Consider the following 25,782-nt stretch of genomic DNA (forward strand, 5'->3'; position numbering starts at 1 on the left):
TACATACATGCAACATACATACTGCATATATACTACATGCATCCTACATACTACATGCATGCTACATACTACATGCATGCTACATGCATGCTACATACTACATGCATGCTACATACATAATACATATATACTACATGCATGCAACATACATACAACATATATACTACATGCATGCAACATGCATACTACATATATACTATATATACATGTAACATACATACTACATACTCTACATACTGTAAAAAAAAAAGTCCCTAGTCTCACTTTATGCCATTGCTGTGTGGGAATTTCCCACGCAGCAATGGCATAAAGTGAGACTAGGGACTTTTTTTTTTTTTAAAGTGGTGGAGGAATACAGTGCGGAAGGATACCTACCTTCCGTCATTGTATTCCTGGAGCTGGTAGAGAACGGTAGCATCAGCTGATGCTGCTGTTCTCCACGCAAGATGGACGTGGGACCCTCGTGGACTTCTGCGGATCGGGGTAAGTATATTGGTGTTTTCTATTTTGATATTTATCCCTCAGGTGACAATGGCTTCGAGGATCAAAGTGACAAGTGACGGTGAGTATGTACTCTATGTTATATGTACTGTATGTCTATATGTATGTATTGTATGTAGTATATATGTATGTTGCATGCATGTAGTATATATGCAGTATATATGTAGTATGCATGTTGCATGCATGTGGAATGTATGTAGTATGTATGTTGCATGTATGTAGCATGTAGTGTGTATGTATGTTGCATGTATGTAGCATGTAGTGTGTATGTATGTTGCATGTATGTAGCATGTAGTGTGTATGTATGTTGCATGTATGTAGCATGTAGTGTGTATGTTGCATGTATGTAGCATGTAGTATATATGTAGTATGTATGTTACATGTAGTATATATAGTATATATGTAGTATGCATGTTGCATGCATGTAGTATATGTTGTATGTATGTTGCATGCATGTAGTATATATGTATTATGTATGTAGTATGTATGTAGCATGTATGTAGTATGCATGTTGCATGTAGTATGTATGTTACATGTAGTATATATAGTATATATGTAGTATGCATGTTGCATGCATGTAGTAATGTTGCATACATGTAGTATATATGTATGTAGCATGTATGTAGCATGCATGTAGTATGTAGCATGTATGTATGTTACATGTAGTATATATGTAGTATGCATGTTGTATGTATGTAGCATGTATGTAGCATGTAATTTTTTTTTTTTTTTACATTCAACACATTAGCCGGATGATGGGACTACTACTGTCCCATCATTGGCTAATGTGTCAATCACTGTCATGGTAGCAGGCATCGCCCGATGGGACTTGTAGTCCCATCGGACGATGCCTGCACAGACCACCGGCAGGCCGGCACAGCCCCCCGGCAGGCCGGCACAGCCCCCCCGGCAGGCCGGCACAGCCCCCCCGGCAGGCCGGCACAGCCCCCCCGGCAGGCCGGCACAGCCCCCCCGGCAGGCCGGCACAGCCCCCCCGGCAGGCCGGCACAGCCCCCCCGGCAGGCCGGCACAGCCCCCCGGCAGGCCGGCACAGCCCCCCGGAGCCTGCACAGACCACCGGCAGGCCGGCACAGACCACCGGAGCCTGCACAGACCACCGGCAGGCCGGCACAGCCCCCCGGCAGGCCGGCACAGACCACCGGAGCCTGCACAGACCCCCGGCAGGCCGGCACAGCCCCCCGAAAGGCCCGTACAGACCCCAGAGAGACTGTACAAGGCAAAAATAGGGTTTTTCTTATTCCGATACCGGAAGTCCCATAGACTTGAATGGGACTTCCGGTATCGGAATCGGCGATACCCGATATTTTTTTTAGATCGGCCGATACCATCCGATCCGATACTTTTAAGTATCGGACGGTATCGCTCAACACTAGTGCTGACGCATCACACATAAATCGGATTCCAAAAATAAACACAGGTGGTAATGTAACAAAATAAGTAAAAAACCAAAGAGGTGAATACTTTTGCAAGCCACTGTAATTTATAACCAAGTTCAATTTCCCTGCGGCACCACCGGAGAAATGAATCATTACACAATGTCCAATCACATCATTGTAAAGTCTGTGTAATGCTGGATAACAAAGGTCTTCTATAGTGAAACGACACATGAAAATTAATTTTTAAAATCGTAGAATCCCTTTAATTTGCTAATGACATGTGATGCAAAGAAATGCTCAGCATATCTAAATCTGATCCTGAGTTGTTACAGAGTTATTCTCATCTTGCTGGATGTGTCATACAAGGAACTTTGCAATTTGACTCCATATAAAATACGTTCTGAGCTCACTTGTATAGTTTCCTTCTCTTGGCCTAGCAGCTCTGCAGTCCATCATTGGTGTCCAGTTTCCTAGGGAAGGATTGCGCTTTGGAAGCTCCTTGCTTTAGAGCTTGTAAGTGCTGCCCTACAGCAGGATGGGTTGCTGAATCTGTCGAGCTTCAATCACTTGCACTTTCATGATGCTACACAGGCGAATCTGCCTTTGCTTACAGCATTGGAAACCCACAGTTCGGACTAATGATGCAGCTGGCCCAAACTGGCGATCTTCAGGTGCACCCCGCTGCATGGCAGGGGAGCGGTGTGCTCCTGAAGAAAGAAGATAAAACCCCTTTAACACAAAATACATAAATATTAATTATGAATATCTCTGCAATAACTATTACCAGCAATTACTAAATTACCACCGTGATAAAATAAATGAATCATTGACTTAGTGAATACAGTCTCGTGTTTGAAGAATTTACAAATAGTAAAAAGTAACTAGACAATACTTGAAAGAAATAGGAAATAAAATGTCATTTTATTTTTAAAATCAAACCTTAGAAAAATAATGAGATTCACAGTAGTAACCCCATGCAAGTGAAAGCTATGTAATACTGAATACGATTGAAAGCTTCAAAGGTTTATTTCTAGGAGCATCAAAGTGTTTCAAGAGATATATTACACCATTTGACATTGTTCTGCTTCTACCACAACATCACAAGTCATAATAAGCAGTCCCATAGAATGGAGTAGAAAGCACCCACAATGACCTTTTAAATGGGACTATTGAAAACGGACAAAAACACAGCGAGAGGAGATAGTCATTGTACACAAAGGCTGCACACCTAGGGGAGTTGGGCACCAAAGGCGATTTTGAGTTACTGGAAGACTGTGACTAATAATCAGCAAATTTAGGCACAGAAAGGTTAATCACCATAAATTCTACATTTTTTTTTTAAAACATCACTAAATTGAGGAAGTCACCTACAAGTTAATACAGGAGTAACAAAATATTGATATGACGGAATTTGTAGACAATCCTGTCACCATTTATTGAAATTGTTCTGGAGATATACGGTTATAAATCAAATCTCAAATTAATACAGTATGTGACATTTATAAAGAATTCATTTTCACACACTTGCATAAGGATTATAAAAGACAAGGGTTCTGGGTATTGAGGGAGCTTAGAACAGATTGGTGAATACAAAAAAATATGGGTTGGAGAATATAAAAAATTCAGCAAACAGTATTTTTTTTTTTCCCTAAGCTACAAAGGTTCCTTAACACATTCCTGCAATGAAAACATGGATATGTTGCTAGTTTGTACTTTACATGCACTTGTCTGTAAATTGGGTATTCTGCAGGCTTAAGGACCATGCAAATGACACTATCTGCCTAATCAACTATTGGGACAAAAAATGGACATAAAACATTGGACACTTTATAATTTCGGCATACATAAATTTTTACTCTTTTTCAAAAGTATCCTACAATTTATATGAATCACATAACAATAATGGCCACAGAATTGCATTAATATAAAAGTCAATTTGTGAGAAACGTCAAAACATTTACTTAAATACATCATGGCTATGATCTTATGCATAAAAGTGGTGCCTGTATAACATGCAAATATCATATAACAGCTTTGTTTAAAAATTGCTTTCCCTGCTTGAATATGGAAATTCTACATTATTGGAGTACAAGTATAAATACTTTATACATCTTCACAGTTACAAACAATTTTCCTTCCCCCTTTTGCAGTCTTCAAAAATGCGACAAAATTGAATGGTTTTGATTCTGCAGCATTAAACCTTAAATTGCAATTTCTGTACAATATTGGATGTAAACTTTTCTTAAAGTGCCGAATGCATGATCCTTTTAACATGTGAGCACTGGTATCATCACTGAGCTTTGTGTTTATTGCTCTAAGAGATTAAATCCGCAAAATATGTCTGTCTATTCCATAAATCTTAGGGAAAATAAATTAGGCATATTTACTATTAAAGCACTTTATTATTAGGTTTCTTAAAATTCAAGTAATTCTAAAATATTCCTTACGTATATTCTAAACATATCCTAGACCTCTACACTGAACCACTGAATAATCTTTGGTGCCGAGTGGGCATTTTGACAAATACAGTAAACGCTCTTCATAAAAGGGGTTGTAAACCGCACAATGCTAAAACACACAATACATGTTCGGATACAGCAGCCCATCAAGATGATAACATTTTTATATTTTTTAATATATATATTTTTTTAGTTGATAGTAACGGAAGCTCCTTTACCTGCCAATCAATCCTGCAGCTTCCCTTGTGAACACAGAAGTGTCGGCTGACAGCACAGGTCTGCTGACACCTGCACTGTCAGAGAGGCCTTAGCTGACAGCCAATTGGAAAACAAGGATTTTTTTCCCAGCCATCTGATTGGCTACATGTCTTTCCGCGGATTATTTGGTACTCCATCTCCCGCTGTCAGCCCTTACTTGGAGGAGGAGAGTGGCTTTATTCAGTATTTGGAGTGTGAGATGTTCCCATATTTGCTACATAATCCTCAAACCAGAAAATACAAGTAAATTTATATGGGGCTAATGACCTCCCTCATACAAATGACAAGCCTCATTACCTTATTTTTCATCTAATGACACATTCTAAGTTTACAACCCCTTTAATAATAATTGATATGTATTACGCTAAAACAACAATCCTTAGTATTGTTAAAAGTCAAAATGATCAACAATCTGAAGACAATACATCAGATTTCCTATAATGTATGAATGGCACTGATATTCAGCTGCAGAATTTTCTTACATTTCTGGTTTAGAGACACTTTAAATAATTAGGGACTGGATAAGGAACAAATAAATCAACCATTGTCATTAATGAAGCACTGCAATTAACTTTTTTCTCTCTAAACCCGTGTATGTGTGGGGAGCACGGTGGCTCAGTGGTTAGCACGGAGTTCAAATCCCACCAAGGACAACATCTGCATGGAGTTTGTATGTTCTCCCCGTGTTTGCTTGGGTTTCCTGCGGGTTCTCCGGTTTCCCCCACACTTCAAAGACAGATAGGGAATTTAGATTGTGAGCCCCATTGAGGACATTGATGATAATGTAGGTAAAGCTATCATATAAGCAAAGCATAATTATAGTGTAGTGTTAATATTCTCACCCAGTGCCGTCTTCTCCGGTATCCATGGCCGCTCTGCTCCTCTTCTGAGACACATCACCGCTCTTCAGGCTTGTGGGATCTGGAAGTCGGTATTACAATTTAAGCTTCGTTCTGACGCTCCACAGTCCTACACTGGAACAGCCGCTTTCTGGTCACACATAGCGCAGCGTGACCCGGAGACTCTGAAGAGCGGTGGCGTCACTCAGAAGAGGAGCTGAGCTGGATACCGGAGAAAAAGGCAGTAGGTGAATAATCACACTGACACTACATACACATGGTTAGGAGAAAAAGTTCATGGGAGGGCTTCTTTAAAGTGGTTGCCCAGGACTTATGATGACTAAAGATGAGGGAATAAACTTGCAGAACCCGGGTTCAGTGGTCAGATCAGTATTCCGTGGCAGTTGTGACCAACTTTCCAATAGCTTTCCAATGATGACATTGCGCCAGGCCCCAAAGAGGAGCCGCAGATGTCATCAGGTTCTCAGGGCAGCTAATCAATTTGCCCACCCCTAATGATGACCTATTAGGTCAATTGTTTAATCCTGGAAAATGCCTTTCATGGAATCCCTTAGTATATTATTATGGTTTTCTAAACCAGAGAAATCACAAAACATGAATATTTGGTCTGATGACGTAGCGTATTTCGTTAAGAAAAAATTAATCATATACAATAAAAACTTTCACCCAGTCATAAAATAATAATAAACCAAACCTGGACATGGTTAAAATAAGTCACATATGATAATATTAAAAAAATATATAGAAATCCTGGAGAAGTGAATGATTTTCTTGCTGCCCACGCTAGAACAAGAAAATCACTTGGATACAGCAGGCAATTCAGATTTTCAATCAACAAACACCCTCTGTCTCTCTTACTGCTTTGTTCTCTCCCTCTCCATCATCGAATGTACAATTTAGATGAAATGTTAATGGTCTCCAAGCACAGCTCCTCAGAGCGGGGACGGCCGCAGATTAGAACGCATTGTGCTTGTCGAGTAGAGTCGGCTTTTCTTTCCATAAACTGCGTAATCTACGGTCTGCCTTTTAGGGTTAGGAATAAAATGACTCACAATTCACCAAAAATATTAGGATAAAAGGTGTGAAGAACAAAATACAGCAAGGCAACAGATTTGCTATTGAATGGTACAGTACGATCCCCCATCCCAACCAATAAAATCCTAGTGTAACAGTGTTGTAGCTAGCCGTCAACCGTTTCATTTTGCTACATTGGTGACACCTAATAAAGACACAATAAAATCACCTCGAAATAACATAAAACAAGATCGATTCTCAAACGACGATAAACTATTAACAGATGATTCAACATTAATAAAAATATTCTCTGTTTCTTTATAACTGTATAATTAGACTTCTTCATCATAAATAGTGCAGTGCTCAAAATGTTAAAGGGAAATATGCCAGTCTTCAAATCCTGCCAAGACAACAAGGGAGTAACACGAGAGCACACTTCATATTCAGTGTTTGTGGTCGCTATATTACAGTGTTCTCAAAAGGACAGTGAATTGCTCGACTTCAGTTTGCGTTCTGCAGCTTTACACAACTGTTGCTGGCCTGCGGCCCATCTCGGCTTCCAGTTTGACCATCTGCTGGATTTCCTTTGCCTAAAGTTTAAAAAAAAAAAAAAGTAACAAGGAAACGAGGTTACTATGTTCTACCATAAATGGCTGGTTATGTGCTACAACCATAATGAGGACTGGTGTAACAATGTATCACCCCCAAAACTGTATCTAAACACTTCTCTTATTTAACGGGAGGGTCAGGTATTCCACCCATACGTCAGTGGAAACCATGTCATTCTGGAGAGTTGAGTTCTATTATCTGAGGACAATCTCCGATCCAAAACTGAAGATGTATTTTTGGCAAAACTGAACTTCCATTCCATTTTTTTTCCCAAGAAGAGCATTCTAAAATCATCGGACCTCAGCTTGCTTTATACAGTCAGGAATGAATAGTTCACAGTAATGTGTGAGGTTTAGAAGAGGATTGGCTATGGCCCCCAGTCCTGCAGCCCCGCTCACACTGAGCAAATGCCCTTAGTGCTCCCTTATATATAGGATTTGGGAACATGATGGGAGGAGAGGTCAAAATTTTTGAAAAAAAAAAAAAAAAAAAGAGCTTTAAGTAGGTGGTACAAAATAGACTGTAAAGGGAATCTGTCAGCAGGTTTTTGCTATTTAATCTGAAACTAGTGCAATGTAGGAGCAGAGAACCTGATTCTTGGGATGTCTCACTTGCTCAGCATCTTTCTGTAGTTTCAATACAATCAGTGTTTTATCAGCAGGAGATTATTACTGCAGGACTAGTTGTAATGTGCCAGGAAGCTAATCTGTGTAACTCCACCCCCATCACTGATTGGCAATGTACACAGGAAGCTGCCAGTCAGTGGTGTGGGCGAGGTTATGCACAGCTCAGCATTCGCAGCACTGCTACATGTACAAGAGAGAAAACAAGTATTCATTCAAAACCGCACCAAGCAGCCCAGTAAGTGACACATCACTGGCATCAGGGTCTCTGCCCCTACATTATGCAGCTCTTTATTCCATAGCAAAAGCCTGCTGACAGATTCCCTTTAAAGTATGTTTCTTTAGACATGATAAGAAAGTAAGTTTTATGTTAACGCTTTATGCTCTTCACTTATAGCAACTTTTACCAACTTTCTGTGTGCCCTTGCTCAGCAAGCCGTTAACAATAGTGATGAGCGAGTATACTCACAGCTCGGGTTTTCCTGAGCATGCTCAGGTGATCTCCGCGTATTTTGGCCTGCTCGAAGATTTAGTTTGTGTCTCCGCAGCTGCATGATTTGCGGCTGATAGACAGCCTGAATACATGTGGGAATTCCCTAACAAACAGGCAATCCCCGCATGTACTCAGGCTCTCTAGCAGCCGCAAATCATGCAGCTGCGGAGACACAAACTAAATCTCCGAGCACATGCAAATACTCGAAGGACACAATGAGTATACTCGCTCATCACTAGTTAACAATCATCAAATGAAGTTTTAGCAGTTATATAGGACTTTAGACCTCTGTCATTAGTATAGCAAATGGTACTAAAATAAATCACAATCGCATTTTCCTAAAAATGATGGATAGTGCTATACATTTCTACAAATAAATCTTCAAACTAAGGCTCTGTTCACATTGGTCTTTTACTTTTTTGCTGACAGAAAGAATAACAGAATCAGCAACAAACGGTTATATACTTGTCCAGACTATACTAAGGCAGTATTCACATGGCTGACTGCTCATTTAGGACCCCAGTCTGAATTACTGAAAATCGGCATTGAGAAGTCCCTCGGATGGAGGCAACGGAATCCAAAACATGAAACTACGGACTCTGTCTGATCTTCTTTCCAGCAGCGTTCATCTTTTTTCTTCGGACACATTATGGCAGTAGACTACAATAGTGTCTTCAGCTAAAAAGACAGGTACCACTGGAAAAATGGTGAAACGGAGGCCATAGTTTGGGATTTCGTTTGCCCCATGAATGTATATCCAGACAGAGGCCCCTGATGCAGGGCTGAGCGGGCAGCAAAACGATCCAGCAGTTGCTGTTGCACAACCATTGTCCCCATTTACCCCCGGCCAAAATACATTCATTCATGCATTAGAGTAAGAACATGGCGTTTGTGTTCTTCACTGACAGTAAAAAAAAAAACAATAAATGACAATAAGCAATGAAGGAGCGGCATTACCTTGTGAGTGAGACACAGCGTGACACGATTTCAAAAGCTGTTTGTACAAAAACAACAAACAATGTCAAAATTATGCAGCATGATATGAAGCAACAAAAGTAGAAAATAAAAGTACTGAAAGCTTGAAGAATGCATGATAAACATCGAAATATGCAACACGATGCCAGATACGAGACACTAGTATAAGGTGAAGGACCTTACACAATGTCAGCTACGAGAAACTACTATAAGGTGAAGGACCTTACACAATGTCAGCTACGAGACACTACTATAAGGTGAAGGACCTTACACAATGCCAGCTACGAGACACTACTATAAGGTGAAGGACCTTACACAATGCCAGCTACGAGACACTACTATAAGGTGAAGGACCTTACACAATGCCAGCTACGAGACACTACTATAAGGTGAAGGACCTTACACAATGCCAGCTACGAGACTCTACTATAAGGTGAAGGACCTTACACAATGCCAGCTACGAGACACTACTATAAGGTGAAGGACCTTACACAATGCCAGCTACGAGACACTACTATAAAGTGAAGGAGCTTACACAATGTCAGCTACGAGACACTACTATAAGGTGAAGGACCTTACACAATGCCATCTACGAGACACTACCATAAGGTGAAGGACCTTACTCAATGCCAGCTACGAGACACTACCATAAGGTGAAGGACCTTACACAATGCCAGATACGAGACACTACTATAAGGTGAAGGAGCTTACACAATGCCAGCTGCGAGACACTACTATAGGTGAAGGAGCTTACACAATGTCAGCTACGAGACACTACCATAAGGTGAAGGACCTTACACAATGCCATCTACGAGACACTACCATAAGGTGAAGGACCTTACACAATGCCAGCTACGAGACACTACCATAAGGTGAAGGACCTTACACAATGCCAGATACGAGACACTACCATAAGGTGAAGGACCTTACACAATGCCAGCTACGAGACACTACTATAAGGTGAAGGACCTTACACAATGCCAGCTATGAGACACTACTATAAGGTGAAGGACCTTACACAATGCCAGCTACGAGACACTACTATAAGGTGAAGGACCTTACACAATGCCAGCTACGAGACACTACTATAAGGTGAAGGACCTTACACAATGCCAGCTACGAGACACTACTATAAGGTGAAGGACCTTACACAATGCCAGCTACGAGACTCTACTATAATGTGAAGGACCTTACACAATGCCATCTACGAGACACTACCATAAGGTGAAGGACCTTACACAATGCCAGCTACGAGACACTACTATAAGGTGAAAGACCTTACACAATGTCAGCTACGAGACACTACTATAAGGTGAAGGACCTTACACAATGCCAGCTGCGAGACACTACTATAAGGTGAAGGAGCTTACACAATGTCAGCTACGAGACACTACTATAAGGTGAAGGACCTTACACAATGCCATCTACGAGACACTACCATAAGGTGAAGGACCTTACACAATGCCAGCTACGAGACACTACCATAAGGTGAAGGACCTTACACAATGCCAGATACGAGACACTACCATAAGGTGAAGGACCTTACACAATGCCAGCTACGAGACACTACCATAAGGTGAAGGACCTTACACAATGCCAGCTACAAGACACTACTATAAGGTGAAGGACCTTACACAATGCCAGCTACGAGACACTACTATAAGGTGAAGGACCTTACACAATGCCAGCTACGAGACACTACTATAAGGTGAAGGAGCTTACACAATGCCAACAACGAGACACTACTATAAGGTGAAGGACCTTACACAATGCCAGCTACGAGACACTACTATAAGGTGAAGGAGCTTACACAATGCCAGCTACGAGACACTATAAGGTGAAGGACCTTACACAATGCCAGCTACGAGACACTACTATAAGGAGAAGGAGCTTACACAATGCCAGCTACGAGACACTACTATAAGGTGAAGGACCTTACACAATGCCAGCTACGAGACACTACTATAAGGTGAAAGAGCTTACACAATGCCAACAACGAGACACTACTATAAGGTGAAGGACCTTACACAATGCCAGCTACGAGACACTACTATAAGGTGAAGGAGCTTACACAATGCCAGCTACGAGACACTATAAGGTGAAGGACCTTACACAATGCCAGCTACGAGACACTACTATAAGGAGAAGGAGCTTACACAATGCCAGCTACGAGACACTATAAGGTGAAGGACCTTACACAATGCCAGCTACGAGAAACTAAGGTGAAGGACCTTACACAATGCCAGCTACGAGACACTACTATAAGGTGAAGGACCTTACACAATGCCAGCTACAAGACACTACTATAAGGTGAAGGAGCTTACACAATGCCAGCTACGAGACACTATAAGGTGAAGGACATTACACAATGCCAGCTACGAGACACTACTATAAGGTGAAGGACCTTACACAATGCCAGCTACGAGACACTACTATAAGGTGAAGGACCTTACACAATGCCAGCTACGAGACACTATAAGGTGAAGGACCTTACACAATGCCAGCTACGAGACACTATAAGGTGAAGGACCTTACACAATGCTAGCTACGAGACACTATAAGGTGAAGGACCTTACACAATGCCAGCTACGAGACACTATAAGGTGAAAGACCTTACACAATGCCAGCTACGAGACACTACTATAAGGTGAAGGAGCTTACACAATGCCAGCTAAGAGACACTATAAGGTGAAGGACCTTACACAATGCCAGCTACGAGACACTACTATAAGGTGAAGGAGCTTACACAATGTCAGCTACGAGAAACTACTATAAGGTGAAGGAGCTTACACAATGCCAGCTACGAGACACTACTCTAAGGTGAAGGACCTTACACAATGCCAGCTACAAGACACTACTATAAGGTGAAGGACCTTACACAATGCCAGCTACGAGACACTACAATAAGGTGAAGGACCTTACACAATGCCAGCTATGAGACACTACTATAAGGTGAAGGACCTTACACAATGCCAGCTACGAGACACTACTATAAGGTGAAGGACCTTACACAATGCCAGCTACGAGACACTACTATAAGGTGAAGGACCTTACACAATGCCAGCTACGAGACACTACTATAAGGTGAAGGAGCTTACACAATGCCAACTACGAGACACTACTATAAGGTGAAGGACCTTACACAATGCCAGCTACGAGAAACTAACGTGAAGGACCTTACACAATGCCAGCTACGAGACACTACTATAAGGTGAAGGACCTTACACAATGCCAGCTACAAGACACTACTATAAGGTGAAGGAGCTTACACAATGCCAGCTACGAGACACTATAAGGTGAAGGACATTACACAACGCCAGCTACGAGACACTACTATAACGTGAAGGACCTTACACAATGCCAGCTACGAGACACTACTATAAGGTGAAGGACCTTACACAATGCCAGCTACGAGACACTACTATAAGGTGAAGGACCTTACACAATGCCAGCTACGAGACACTATAAGGTGAAGGACCTTACACAATGCCAGCTACGAGACACTATAAGGTGAAAGACCTTACACAATGCCAGCTACGAGACACTACTATAAGGTGAAGGACCTTACACAATGCCAGCTACGAGACACTACTATAAGGTGAAGGACCTTACACAATGCCAGCTACGAGACACTACTATAAGGTGAAGGACCTTACACAATGCCAGCTACGAGAAACTAAGGTGAAGGACCTTACACAATGCCAGCTACGAGACACTACTATAAGGTGAAGGACCTTACACAATGCCAGCTACAAGACACTACTATAAGGTGAAGGAGCTTACACAATGCCAGCTACGAGACACTATAAGGTGAAGGACATTACACAATGCCAGCTACGAGACACTACTATAACGTGAAGGACCTTACACAATGCCAGCTACGAGACACTACTATAAGGTGAAGGACCTTACACAATGCCAGCTACGAGACACTACTATAAGGTGAAGGACCTTACACAATGCCAGCTACGAGACACTATAAGGTGAAGGACCTTACACAATGCCAGCTACGAGACACTATAAGGTGAAAGACCTTACACAATGCCAGCTACGAGACACTACTATAAGGTGAAGGAGCTTACACAATGCCAGCTACGAGACACTATAAGGTGAAGGACCTTACACAATGCCAGCTACGAGACACTACTATAAGGTGAAGGACCTTACACAATGCCAGCTACGAGACACTACTATAAGGTGAAGGACCTTACACAATGCCAGCTACGAGAAACTAAGGTGAAGGACCTTACACAATGCCAGCTACGAGACACTACTATAAGGTGAAGGACCTTACACAATGCCAGCTACAAGACACTACTATAAGGTGAAGGAGCTTACACAATGCCAGCTACGAGACACTATAAGGTGAAGGACATTACACAATGCCAGCTACGAGACACTACTATAACGTGAAGGACCTTACACAATGCCAGCTACGAGACACTACTATAAGGTGAAGGACCTTACACAATGCCAGCTACGAGACACTACTATAAGGTGAAGGACCTTACACAATGCCAGCTACGAGACACTATAAGGTGAAGGACCTTACACAATGCCAGCTACGAGACACTATAAGGTGAAAGACCTTACACAATGCCAGCTACGAGACACTACTATAAGGTGAAGGAGCTTACACAATGCCAGCTACGAGACACTATAAGGTGAAGGACCTTACACAATGCCAGCTACGAGACACTACTATAAGGTGAAGGAGCTTACACAATGCCAGCTACGAGAAACTACTATAAGGTGAAGGAGCTTACACAATGCCAGCTACGAGACACTACTATAAGGTTAAGGACCTTACACAATGCCAGCTATGAGACACTACTATAAGGTGAAAGACCTTACACAATGCCAGCTACGAGAAACTACTATAAGGTGAAGGACCTTACACAATGCCAGCTACGAGACGCTATAAGGTGAAAGACCTTACACAATGCCAGCTATGAGACACTACTATAAGGTGAAGGACCTTACACAATGCCAGCTACGAGACACTACTATAAGGTGAAGGATCTTAAACAATGCCAGCTACGAGACACTACTATAAGGTGAAGGACCTTACACAATGCCAGCTACAAGACACTACTATAAGGTGAAGGACCTTACACAATGCCAGCTACGAGACACTATAAGGTGAAGGACCTTACACAATGCCAGCTACGAGACACTATAAGGTGAAGGACCTTACACAATGCCAGCTACGAGACACTATAAGGTGAAAGACCTTACACAATGCCAGCTACGAGACACTACTATAAGGTGAAGGAGCTTACACAATGCCAGCTAAGAGACACTATAAGGTGAAGGACCTTACACAATGCCAGCTACGAGACACTACTATAAGGTGAAGGACCTTACACAATGCCAGCTACGAGACACTACTATAAGGTGAAGGAGCTTACACAATGCCAGCTACGAGACACTACTATAAGGTGAAGGAGCTTACACAATGCCAGCTACGAGACACTACTCTAAGGTGAAGGACCTTACACAATGCCAGCTATGAGACACTACTATAAGGTGAAAGACCTTACACAATGCCAGCTATGAGAAACTACTATAAGGTGAAGGACCTTACACAATGCCAGCTACGAGACGCTATAAGGTGAAAGACCTTACACAATGCCAGCTATGAGACACTACTATGAGGTGAAGGACCTTACACAATGCCAGCTACGAGACACTACTATAAGGTGAAGGACCTTACACAATGCCAGCTACGAGACACTACTATAAGGTGAAGGACCTTACACAATGCCAGCTACGAGACTCTACTATAAGGTGAAGGACCTTACACAATGCCAGCTACGAGACACTACTATAAGGCGAAGGAGCTTACACAATGCCAGTTACGAGACACTATAAGGTGAAGGACCTCACAAAATGCCAGCTACGAGACACTACTATAAGGTGAAGGACCTTACACAATGCCAGCTACGAGAAACTAAGGTGAAGGACCTTACACAATGCCAGCTACGAGACACTACTATAAGGTGAAGGACCTTACACAATGCCAGCTACGAGAAACTAAGGTGAAGGACCTTACACAATGCCAGCTACAAGACACTACTATAAGGTGAAGGAGCTTACACAATGCCAGCTACGAGACACTATAAGGTGAAGGACATTACACAATGCCAGCTACGAGACACTACTATAAGGTGAAGGACATTACACAATGCCAGCTACGAGACACTACTATAAGGTGAAGGAGCTTACACAATGCCATCTACGAGACACTATAAGGTGAAGGACCTTACACAATGCCATCTACGAGACACTATAAGGTGAAGGACCTTACACAATGCCAGCTACGAGACACTACTATAAGGTGAAGGAGCTTACACAATGCCAGCTACGAGAAACTACTATAAGGTGAAGGAGCTTACACAATGCCAGCTACGAGACACTACTATAAGGTGAAGGAGCTTACACAATGCCAGCTACGAGACACTATAAGGTGAAGGACATTACACAATGCCAGCTACGAGACACTACTATAAGGTGAAGGACATTACACAATGCCAGCTACGAGACACTACTATAAGGTGAAGGAGCTTACACAATGCCATCTACGAGACACTATAAGGTGAAGGACCTTACACAATGCCATCTACGAGACACTATAAGGTGAAGGACCTTACACAATGCCAGCTATGAGACGCTATAAGGTGAAAGACCTTACACAATGCCAGCTATGAGACACTACTATGAGGTGAAGGAGCTTACACAATGCCAGCTACGAGAAACTACTATAAGGTGAAGGACCTTACACAATGCCAGCTATGAGACTCTACTATAAGGTGAAGGACCTTACACAATGCCAGCTACGAGACACTACTATAAGGTGAAGGAGCTTACACAATGCCAGCTACGAGACTCTACTATAAGGTGAAGGACCTTACACAATGCCAGCTACGAGACACTACTATAAGGTGAAGGAGCTTACACAATGCCAACTACGAGACACTACTATAAGGTGAAGGACCTTACACAATGCCAGCTACGAGACACTACTATAAGGCGAAGGAGCTTACACAATGCCAGTTACGAGACACTATAAGGTGAAGGACCTTACACAATGCCAGCTACGAGAAACTAAGGTGAAGGACCTTACACAATGCCAGCTACGAGACACTACTATAAGGTGAAGGACCTTACACAATGCCAGCTACAAGACACTACTATAAGGTGAAGGAGCTTACACAATGCCAGCTACGAGACACTATAAGGTGAAGGACATTACACAATGCCAGCTACGAGACACTACTATAAGGTGAAGGACCTTACACAATGCCAGCTACGAGACACTACTATAAGGTGAAGGACCTTACACAATGCCAGCTACGAGACACTACTATAAGGTGAAGGACCTTACACAATGCCAGCTACGAGACACTACTATAAGGTGAAGGACCTTACACAATGCCAGCTACGAGACACTATAAGGTGAAGGACCTTACACAATGCCAGCTACGAGACACTATAAGGTGAAAGACCTTACACAATGCCAGCTATGAGACACTACTATAAGGTGAAGGACCTTACACAATGCCAGCTATGAGACACTACTATAAGGTGAAGGACCTTACATAATGCCAGCTACGAGACACTACTATAAGGTGAAAGACCTTACACAATGCCAGCTATGAGACACTACTATAAGGTGAAGGACCTTACACAATGCCAGCTACGAGACACTACTATAAGGTGAAGGACCTTACACAATGCCAGCTACAAGACACTACTATAAGGTGAAGGAGCTTACACAATGCCAGCTACGAGACACTATAAGGTGAAGGACATTACACAATGCCAGCTACGAGACACTACTATAAGGTGAAGGACCTTACACAATGCCAGCTACGAGACACTACTATAAGGTGAAGGACCTTACACAATGCCAGCTACGAGACACTACTATAAGGTGAAGGACCTTACACAATGCCAGCTACGAGACACTACTATAAGGTGAAGGACCTTACACAATGCCAGCTACGAGACACTATAAGGTGAAGGACCTTACACAATGCCAGCTACGAGACACTATAAGGTGAAAGACCTTACACAATGCCAGCTATGAGACACTACTATAAGGTGAAGGACCTTACACAATGCCAGCTATGAGACACTACTATAAGGTGAAGGACCTTACATAATGCCAGCTACGAGACACTACTATAAGGTGAAAGACCTTACACAATGCCAGCTATGAGACACTACTATAAGGTGAAGGACCTTACACAATGCCAGCTATGAGACACTACTATAAGGTGAAGGACCTTACATAATGCCAGCTACGAGACACTACTATAAGGTGAAGGACCTTACACAATGCCAGCTACGAGACACTACTATAAGGTGAAGGACCTTACACAATGCCAGCTACGAGACACTACTCTAAGGTGAAGGACCTTACACAATGCCAGCTACGAGACACTACTATAAGGTGAAGGACATTACACAATGCCAGCTACGAGACACTACTATAAGGTGAAGGACCTTACACAATGCCAGCTACGAGACACTACTATAAGGTGAAGGATATTACACAATGCCAGCTACGAGACACTACTATAAGGTGAAGGACCTTACTGCTTTCATCCAGGTTCTTGTTCCCACTGCGGCCTCAACTTCCCTTATCATACTTGTGATGTGATGCTTGACGAAGCAGAACAAATATTTTTAGATTTTTTTTTAAAGATAGTCATTAGTGATGAGCGAATGTGCTGGGATAAGGTGTTATTTGAGTATGCTCGTGTGCTAACCAAAGGTCTTCAGTGTACTCAAAAAATATGTTCGAGTCCCTGTGCCTGCATGTCTCACGGTTGTTAGACAGCTACAACATATGCAGGGACTGACTAACCAGCCACAAGACATACAGCCGCGGGGTCTCAAACATATTTTTTGAGCACGCCCAAGACACTCGGTTAGCACCCGAGCATGCTCAGATAACGCCTCATCCGAGCACACTCGCTCATCACTAATAGTCGTCTACCTCTCCACCTATCTTGGAATATATTCTGAGCCAACATGAAAGGTAGGAGAAAAGCAGAAATGGAGAATCTGGGCTCTGGACCACTGTACCTGTTCATTCTGCTTCTCCAGAATTTCTAAATGTTCCAGCTGGGCTTTCTTTAACTGATCCATTTCCTTTGATTGTTTCATTGCCAGCTAAAGGGGAAAAAAAACAACAGAATATGTGAATGTCACTGCTATTAACCAAGGTGACACAATTAAGACTTTCATCATTTTCCATTACACAACAATTGCAGCTTGTTATTCTGCAGTCAGAGATGTCAGGGAATAAAGCGTTCCACTAAGCAGAGTAGTGACAGGCTGGAGCGGTTGTCATGGGAATGGTGAGGCTGGCACCGCGCCGGGCGCACCGCTCCTTCCTGCCTGAGATCAACAGTTCGCTTCCATTCTGTGCACAATTCCATGCGTTGCTGTATTGTATAGCACAAGAACATCTACAGCTCTCTACACTATATGGATGGAGAGGAGCCAAGGTCTTCAAATCATTGCCTAATAATTCTAAAAAAAAAGAGTCATTTTACCTAGTTATTTTAAGTGGATTTCCATAAAGTGTGTTGGTGGGCGGTGGGTGTGCTAGGGGAATGAGGGTTTGTTCTTGACCGGGTGAGAAATCGCTATTAATTTGCAAATATGGGGTGACCTGCAGATTAAAGAGGTTATCCACTACTTTTACATTGATGGCCTATGCTTTGGATAGGTCATCAATGTCTGATCAACAAGGGTCCAGCACCTGGGCACCCCTGCCGCTCAGCTTTTATCAGTGGACGCGGCTGCCGGCTGACAGCACTTACTTGTGGAGCTGGCAGTCTACTTGTAGTGTCCGGGGCTTGTTACTGCTTCCTGTTGATTTGTGTAGGAGGCAGATGTTTAGTACCCTGCGGTGGCCCCTACAAGTACACAGCCAGATACCCAAGTAAGAACTTCCGGCTGGCATCTGCCGCCATCGATAACATCTGATCGGCGGGGGTGCTGGACCCCACATTGCTAACCTATCCTAAGGATAGGCCATAAAGGTAAAAGTAGTGGGACAACCTCTTAAATAGTGTTCTGAAGCTGCCGGGTGCCCTGAATGAAAGCTCGGCTACTGGGAGAAAATGAACTTTATTCCTTGTGGAAGCCTGTGGCTTTCAGTCACTGCTCAGTCCATAGACAGCAGCAGCTGTAACCGCGCCCTGACTGACAGCCGCCTCAGCAGTGCATCAGTACAGAGTCGGTTGTCAGAGCTGTGACGCGGTTACTGCCTCCGCTGACGATGTACTGAGCCGCGCTGGCCGCATGACTAAAAGCATATTTTTTTTTTTTTTTACAATTTTTGCATTATAATTGGATTTTTAAATTAATTTTTTTTGTTTTCTACTTTACAATTTATTTTCTTAATAAGCTTTTATTGTTTTTTTTTTTTTAATAATCATTGATTATGAAGATTATTAATGTTTATTATGACTTGTATTGCAGTTATTACCTTCCAATGTTTTACTAAGGGCTCATTCCCACTTGTGATCCATTTGGGCGAGTGCAATCACATAAAAAATTGGTCTGCGCCTCTGGTTGTCTGGATCTTAACCCACACCTGGGATGGAATCAGATGTCTCTATAATTCGGATACTATGCATTGGATTTGTCCTGTCTTCCTAAAATTTTGAACTGACTTAAATAGTTTAGCATTCTCCACCACTGTTAGCTGGGGGGCGTGGACCTGCATGAGGGAGGAATCTAGATTTCTCATTCTTTACCCCACACCACCTACTTCCCTGTCCTCATTCCTCTCCTCCTTTTCTTCTTCTGTCTCCCTCTTTTCTTCCTCTTTTCCTTTTCATCTAAAATCTTATTCTCCATACTTTGAATTGTATATATGTAATTTAGCTGCTGTTGTTACTGTTGAATCTCTTACTGACTATAGTGGTAATAATAACTAATGCTACTGAGCAGAAGAAAGGGTAATTTTTGGTACTAAACATAAAACTACAGAAAATGATATGTGGAAACACAGAAAAAACACAGTATAACAAACGTATAAAAATACTCTGCTGTAAAAAAAAAATATATATATATATATATATATATATATATATATATATATATATATATATATATATATATACATACATATAATAGTAGACAGCAAGTGCTAGTAAGATGATAACAAAAACAGGGAATTTAATTGATACGGTTTTTGAAAAAAATTTATACTAAGCCGCTCTACCAAACGTCAAGGTATACCCATCTCAGAGCAGTCCTAACCAATGTATTTAAAACCTGACCATGTGAATAGTACCTATATGAGCAGGATTCAGAAAGGTAATGCCTGATGTGGACACGCTGTGCAAGACGGCTTTTTATGTGCATGGCTCACAAGAGAGGGGCAGGAGCCTCCCAAAACTTGCAAAAGCAAGAAACTAATAGAATACAAACGCATGAGCCATGCTCAAAATATTTTTTACAACAGAGTATTTTTATGTTTGTTATACTGTGTTTTTTCTGTGTTTCAGTCTTTGGGTGGTGTGAACACTGTCCTGCCGACTTGTTCACTTTGTGCATGGCTCATGCGTTTGTAGAAAATGATATGTTACCTACTTTAAGTTCATGATACAGCTATGCTCTCGCTAAATAGAAAGGATTGTATTTCCATATTGTTTATGCAATTTATTAAACATGATTTACACAAAAAAATTGGTCTGTGCTCACCCCAATGTTCTTATAATGGGGCAGCTCACATCTGTGATTATTTTGTCATGCTGACAAGGCATGCGAAAACAATTGCACCCGAAAATCGGACCGCACACACTTATAAGTCTAAGAGTGCGTGTGAAACATTGCACTGCACTCAGAAATCACCCAAGTGCAGTGCATTTACCGCCAACGCCGGCAGCAGAGGAGATGGAGAAATTACATTCTCTGCCTCCTCCGCAGCTGTGCTCCGATTGTCTCATGCGAGGGGATTGGAGCAGAGAGCACTGATGCTCGGCTCAGGCTCGCAGCAGAGCTGGAGAGCAGGGTCACTAGCATAGTGCATGTAATACTCTCACATGAGAGAATCATCAGATGCTAAGCGCTAATGTGAACCCGACCTATAAGGCCCCCGATAGCCAAACTGTAAATATGTTTCATATTTACATATGTTCACTCTACTCCAGCCCAAAAAGTATGGCTTTAAAAAAGACCTGTCATTTGCCAAAAATATGCATTTTTTCAACCTGGCGTAAATGCCGCCATTTTCCTGTATCTGGAGCTGTTTTTCCTGCGATATGGGCCTCTTTTCCCCGTGTATAAATCTAGCCAAATGGGTGTGTTTTTTTTCTTCTAGAGTTTTCTTGAGGACCCCGCCCAATTGGCTAAAAATACTAGATTTGTACACAGGAAAGAGAGGGCCATCTCTCAGGATCGTAAAGGAGCAGGGACAAATAAATAGCATCATTTACACAGAGTAAAGAAGTTACATATTTATGGCAAGTGATAGGTCATCCGTAAAGGAATTTTGCCATTTTAGACATAGCGACAGGATATTTAAAGTTGTGAAAAAAAGAGAAGATCCCAGCATCCAGATTGTATTTTAAAAACACTCTATCTTAGAAACATGTTAAAATTCACTGTTTCTATCACTGGTATTTATTACGATTTATGTGGGTGATGGAAACTATGGATTTTAATATGTTTCTACAATAAGGTGTTTTTAGAAGGTAGTCTGAACGGTTGGAACCGTCATTTTTTCACCTCTTGTTCATGGCACTTGCTGAATTACAAACCTCCATGCATCGAATCTTATAATTAGGTAAGCTGACCTTTTGTTTCCCATTTTTTAATGTAATTAAAGGTAATTTATCAGAAGGTTTTTGCTATGTAATCTGAGAGCAGCATGATGTAGGGGCAGAGACCCTGATTCCAGTAATGCCTCATTTACTGGATGGCTCAGTGCAGTTTTATAACAATCTTTGCTTTCTCCACTGTAGATCAAGCAGTGCTCTGAATGCTGAGCCTTGTATAACCCCGCTCACACCACTGATTGGCAGCTTTCTGTGTATACTGTTCAGCAAGCTACACAGATTAGCCTGCCTGCCTTGCACACAACACCTAGTGTTAATCTCCTACTGATAAAACACTGATTGTTCTGAAACTACAGCAAACTGCTGAGCAAGTGACACATCACTGGAATCAAGGTCTCTGCCCCTATAGTGTGCTTATTTCAAAATAAATAGGAAAAACCTACTGAAAGATTTCCTTTAAGTTGTTATAGGAGGGGGATATCATCTAGATGCTTCTGTATCTACCATATACTTCGAATAAGCGAGAAATCTCCATTCATTCTGCACATGAACTCTGCCTCGGTCTGCAGAACCTCGGTGAGCAGAGATGGGGTTACCCCCCTGTTTATCTTGGGAATCCAACAAATGAGCCTTTTATTTTTGAATTTCTAAAGAAAGTGGAATCTCGAATATTTCACCATCAACCATTTTTCCAGAGGATTGGATAAAAGAAATGCATCGTCTTCCTCAATGATACGGTGGGTCGGTGACTATGGTTTATGTTTATTTAAAAATAAAACAACCTTTGAAGAACTTGTTGTCAATCCAGCCGGTAGGAAAAGGGCAAGAGAGGAGGCGGAATGGGCTACAAGATGCATTACGTGACTAACAAGCAGCAAGCCATAATGTTCGGCTGCACAGGATGACAAGATAGTGACTCATTTCTACTTACTCTTTTCCTTTCTTCAAGGAATTTCTTTGTGTTGCTGCTGTTCAATTCCCTCACTCGTCTACAAAAGATCAAAGGAACATAAATGGAGACAAAATGAACAGCGCGCAGCTCCCCTTCCTACTAACACAAAGGATCGCGAGGCATAAATACTAACACAGCCGACACAATAACTCACGTGTAATATGCATTTGTATTTAGGCTGATCAAATACTAAATAGTGATTGCAGCATTAGTCATGGTCGCGCTATCTAAGGTGGCAAGGAAAGAGTTGAACCATGCTGAAAGGGTTTCAGGGTGAAGCATATAAATTTAACCCATTACATTGTAAGTAGAGATGAGCGAATATTTCGGATTCCGATCGCCGTATTTTCAATACTCGCTAAACGCCACTGGAATTAATGGGAGTACAGATGAGCGAATGTGCCCAGAAACGATCATCAAACATAAATTCAGCACGGATATGGTGCAAATATGGCACGTTCGGATTTGGCAATCGCTTTCAGAACATATTCGCTCATCTCTAATTGTAAGCTCTTGTTATCATGCTGTAAAGAATCTGCTACCCACCAATGCATAGAGATCTAACTTGTGATACCGATGGAGAATTCACCCTGAGGTCATCAATGAAGCCTACGTTGTCATACTCCATGGTTCCGGCCCCTTTCAGAAGTCAGTTTTTCTCGCGTATGACCAACTATATTACCGTAATAAGACTTAGATAAGAGTGTGTTCCAAGTGTCATCAGTTTTTCTAGCGAGTGCACATTAAAAAACCCTTTCTCTACCTCCTCCTTTCTGACAGTCCATGAGAGTGGGGCCACACTTGGATGTCAATCGAAAGAGGTCTGATTTTTTCATGGACTCAGACTCTCAGATCAAAATTGGACATGTCTCCATGATTTTCCACGGTCCCCCAAAAAATCATTAAAAGGTGAATGTCCCCATAGACTATCACGAGTATGAGTGCTATACTTGAAAAGCACAAGAATATCAGATGTCTAAAAAAGGCTTTAAACAGTTATTCCAATGTGGAAAGGTAGTTAGACGAGACTCGCACAATTCTCATGCGAGTCTCTTGCATGAAAACCTGGCACTGCCACCGGCACTCGGACCGGAGCGTGCGGCTACATGTATTTCTATGCAGCCGCAAGCTCCGGTCCAAGTGCTGGCAGCAGTGCCGGGTTTTCATGCGAGAGAGTCGCACAAGTCTCTCTCAAGTAAGTATGAGCCCTTTCACTGTGCCTCTGTTCTCTTATCTCACCGTTTCTTTTTATTTATTGCTCATTACCGAGTATACTGGCCGCTAATGCCGTCTAGCAGCAGTGGCTGAACATGCGGCGTGCTTACGGAGCTTTCAAGCACTGCCCGGTGACTTCCTGGGATTGCTGGAGAATAATTACTTCCTAATCGCATCCAGCTTCAGCCCCATTGTGTTTCTGATACTACAGAGCAAAGTTGCCTCATGTACCAGAAACAGGAGCACAGAGAAGGATCCAGCTTCAAGACTAAAAACTTTCTTGTTGAATCAAATCAGCTCCAAAAGTTAACATATCATAAAGTCCGAGCACCTTCCATGACCGGATGATCTAGCGACCTACACGTTTCAGGTGTAAGCCACCTTTAATCATGTTAGCATTGCATGTTTCAATAGTTGGTCGTTCTGGTATGCACAACATATACAGTGCAGCCAGTTGGTAAATTCAAAAAAGTTCATTTTTTATCATTAATGTACACTTTGCATCCCATCTTTACTGAATAATACAGAAATGTAGAAATTTTTGTAAATTTATTAAAAAAGAAAAACTGAACTATCACATGGTCATAAGTATTCAGACCCTTTGCTCAGTATTGAGTAGAAGCTCCCTTTTGAGCTAGTACAGCCAACTGACTCCTTCACATTAAAGCAATTAAAAAAAGTCTCTACACATATTTGGCATCACTGCATTCAGAATCTATCAATATATAAAAATAATTAATCCGATCGGTAAACGGTGTAACGAGAAAAAAAAAATCAAAACAACACAATTACATTTTTTGGGCTTTCAAAATGGTATCAATAAAAACGTCAGCTCGGCGCTCGAAAAATAAGCCATCACCCAGCCCCAGATCCTGAAAAATGGAGACACTACCGGTCTCGTAAAACTGAGCCATTTTATTTTTTTGTTACGGACGTTGGATTTTTTTTAAACCGCTTAAATAAAAAAGAACCTAGACATGTTTGGTGTCTGTGAACTCGTAATGACCTGGATAATCGTAATGGCAGGTCAGTTTTAGCATTTAGTGAACGTGGCAAAATAAAAATATGAAATTGCTATTCCAATACAGTATATGGTAAAATCAATGATGTTATTCAAAAGTACAACTTGTCCCGCAAAAAACAAGCCCTCACATGGCCATATTAATGAAAAAATAAAAAAAGTCACGGTTCTGGGAAGAAGGGGATGAAAAAAAGAAAACAGAAAATCCCAAGGTCATTAAGTTAAAACTACAATGTCTACAGTTCTTAATTCTTGAGGTTAGGGCTCATATTTTTTTACAATTTACCGTTAGGTCAATAAGTTACAATTTTGATTTTCCTGTTTTAATAACTAAGCATGAAAATGCTAAAATGTAATAAAAAAATGAAATGTGAAAAAATACATTAACATGAAAAATAATAGTAGTAATTATAGTAATAATGTTATTATTTTTATGACTACTATTGCCATTATTGTTATTTTTTCAACACATACCTTTCACGTTCAGCTTTATTTTTGATAGATTTATCCTGACTTATGGCTTTACTGTTTTCCATGGAAATTTTAGCTTGATTGGCCCTCATCTCCTTGCTCTCGCTGCAAATATACATTATAAA

At 41.7% G+C, this 25,782-nt stretch overlaps 1 protein-coding gene across 9 annotated transcripts in view; it reads right to left on the reverse strand.

The window, feature by feature from the left end:
• Positions 1-2,800: 2,800 nt before the first annotated feature.
• The window catches only part of PLCB4 (phospholipase C beta 4), a 380,991-nt gene continuing 358,009 nt past the window's right edge, over positions 2,801-25,782 (reverse strand). For 8 of the 9 annotated variants that reach the window (XM_073553858.1, XM_073553855.1, XM_073553857.1 and 5 more), the window contains 5 exons: positions 25,661-25,762; positions 22,930-22,987; positions 18,286-18,372; positions 9,172-9,208; positions 2,801-7,079 (listed from right to left, as the gene is read on the reverse strand). In XM_073553858.1, coding sequence (XP_073409959.1) covers positions 6,991-7,079; positions 9,172-9,208; positions 18,286-18,372; positions 22,930-22,987; positions 25,661-25,762 — 373 coding nt within the window. In that variant the 3' untranslated portion in view covers positions 2,801-6,990. The remainder of the gene's footprint in view (positions 7,080-9,171; positions 9,209-18,285; positions 18,373-22,929; positions 22,988-25,660; positions 25,763-25,782) is intronic. The other variant, XM_073553856.1, reaches the window with a different exon arrangement.

Source organism: Dendrobates tinctorius, unplaced genomic scaffold (assembly GCF_039654945.1).
Source record: "Dendrobates tinctorius isolate UK_male_01 unplaced genomic scaffold, ASM3965494v1 ptg000203l, whole genome shotgun sequence".
Taxonomy (NCBI): Eukaryota; Metazoa; Chordata; class Amphibia; order Anura; family Dendrobatidae; genus Dendrobates; species Dendrobates tinctorius.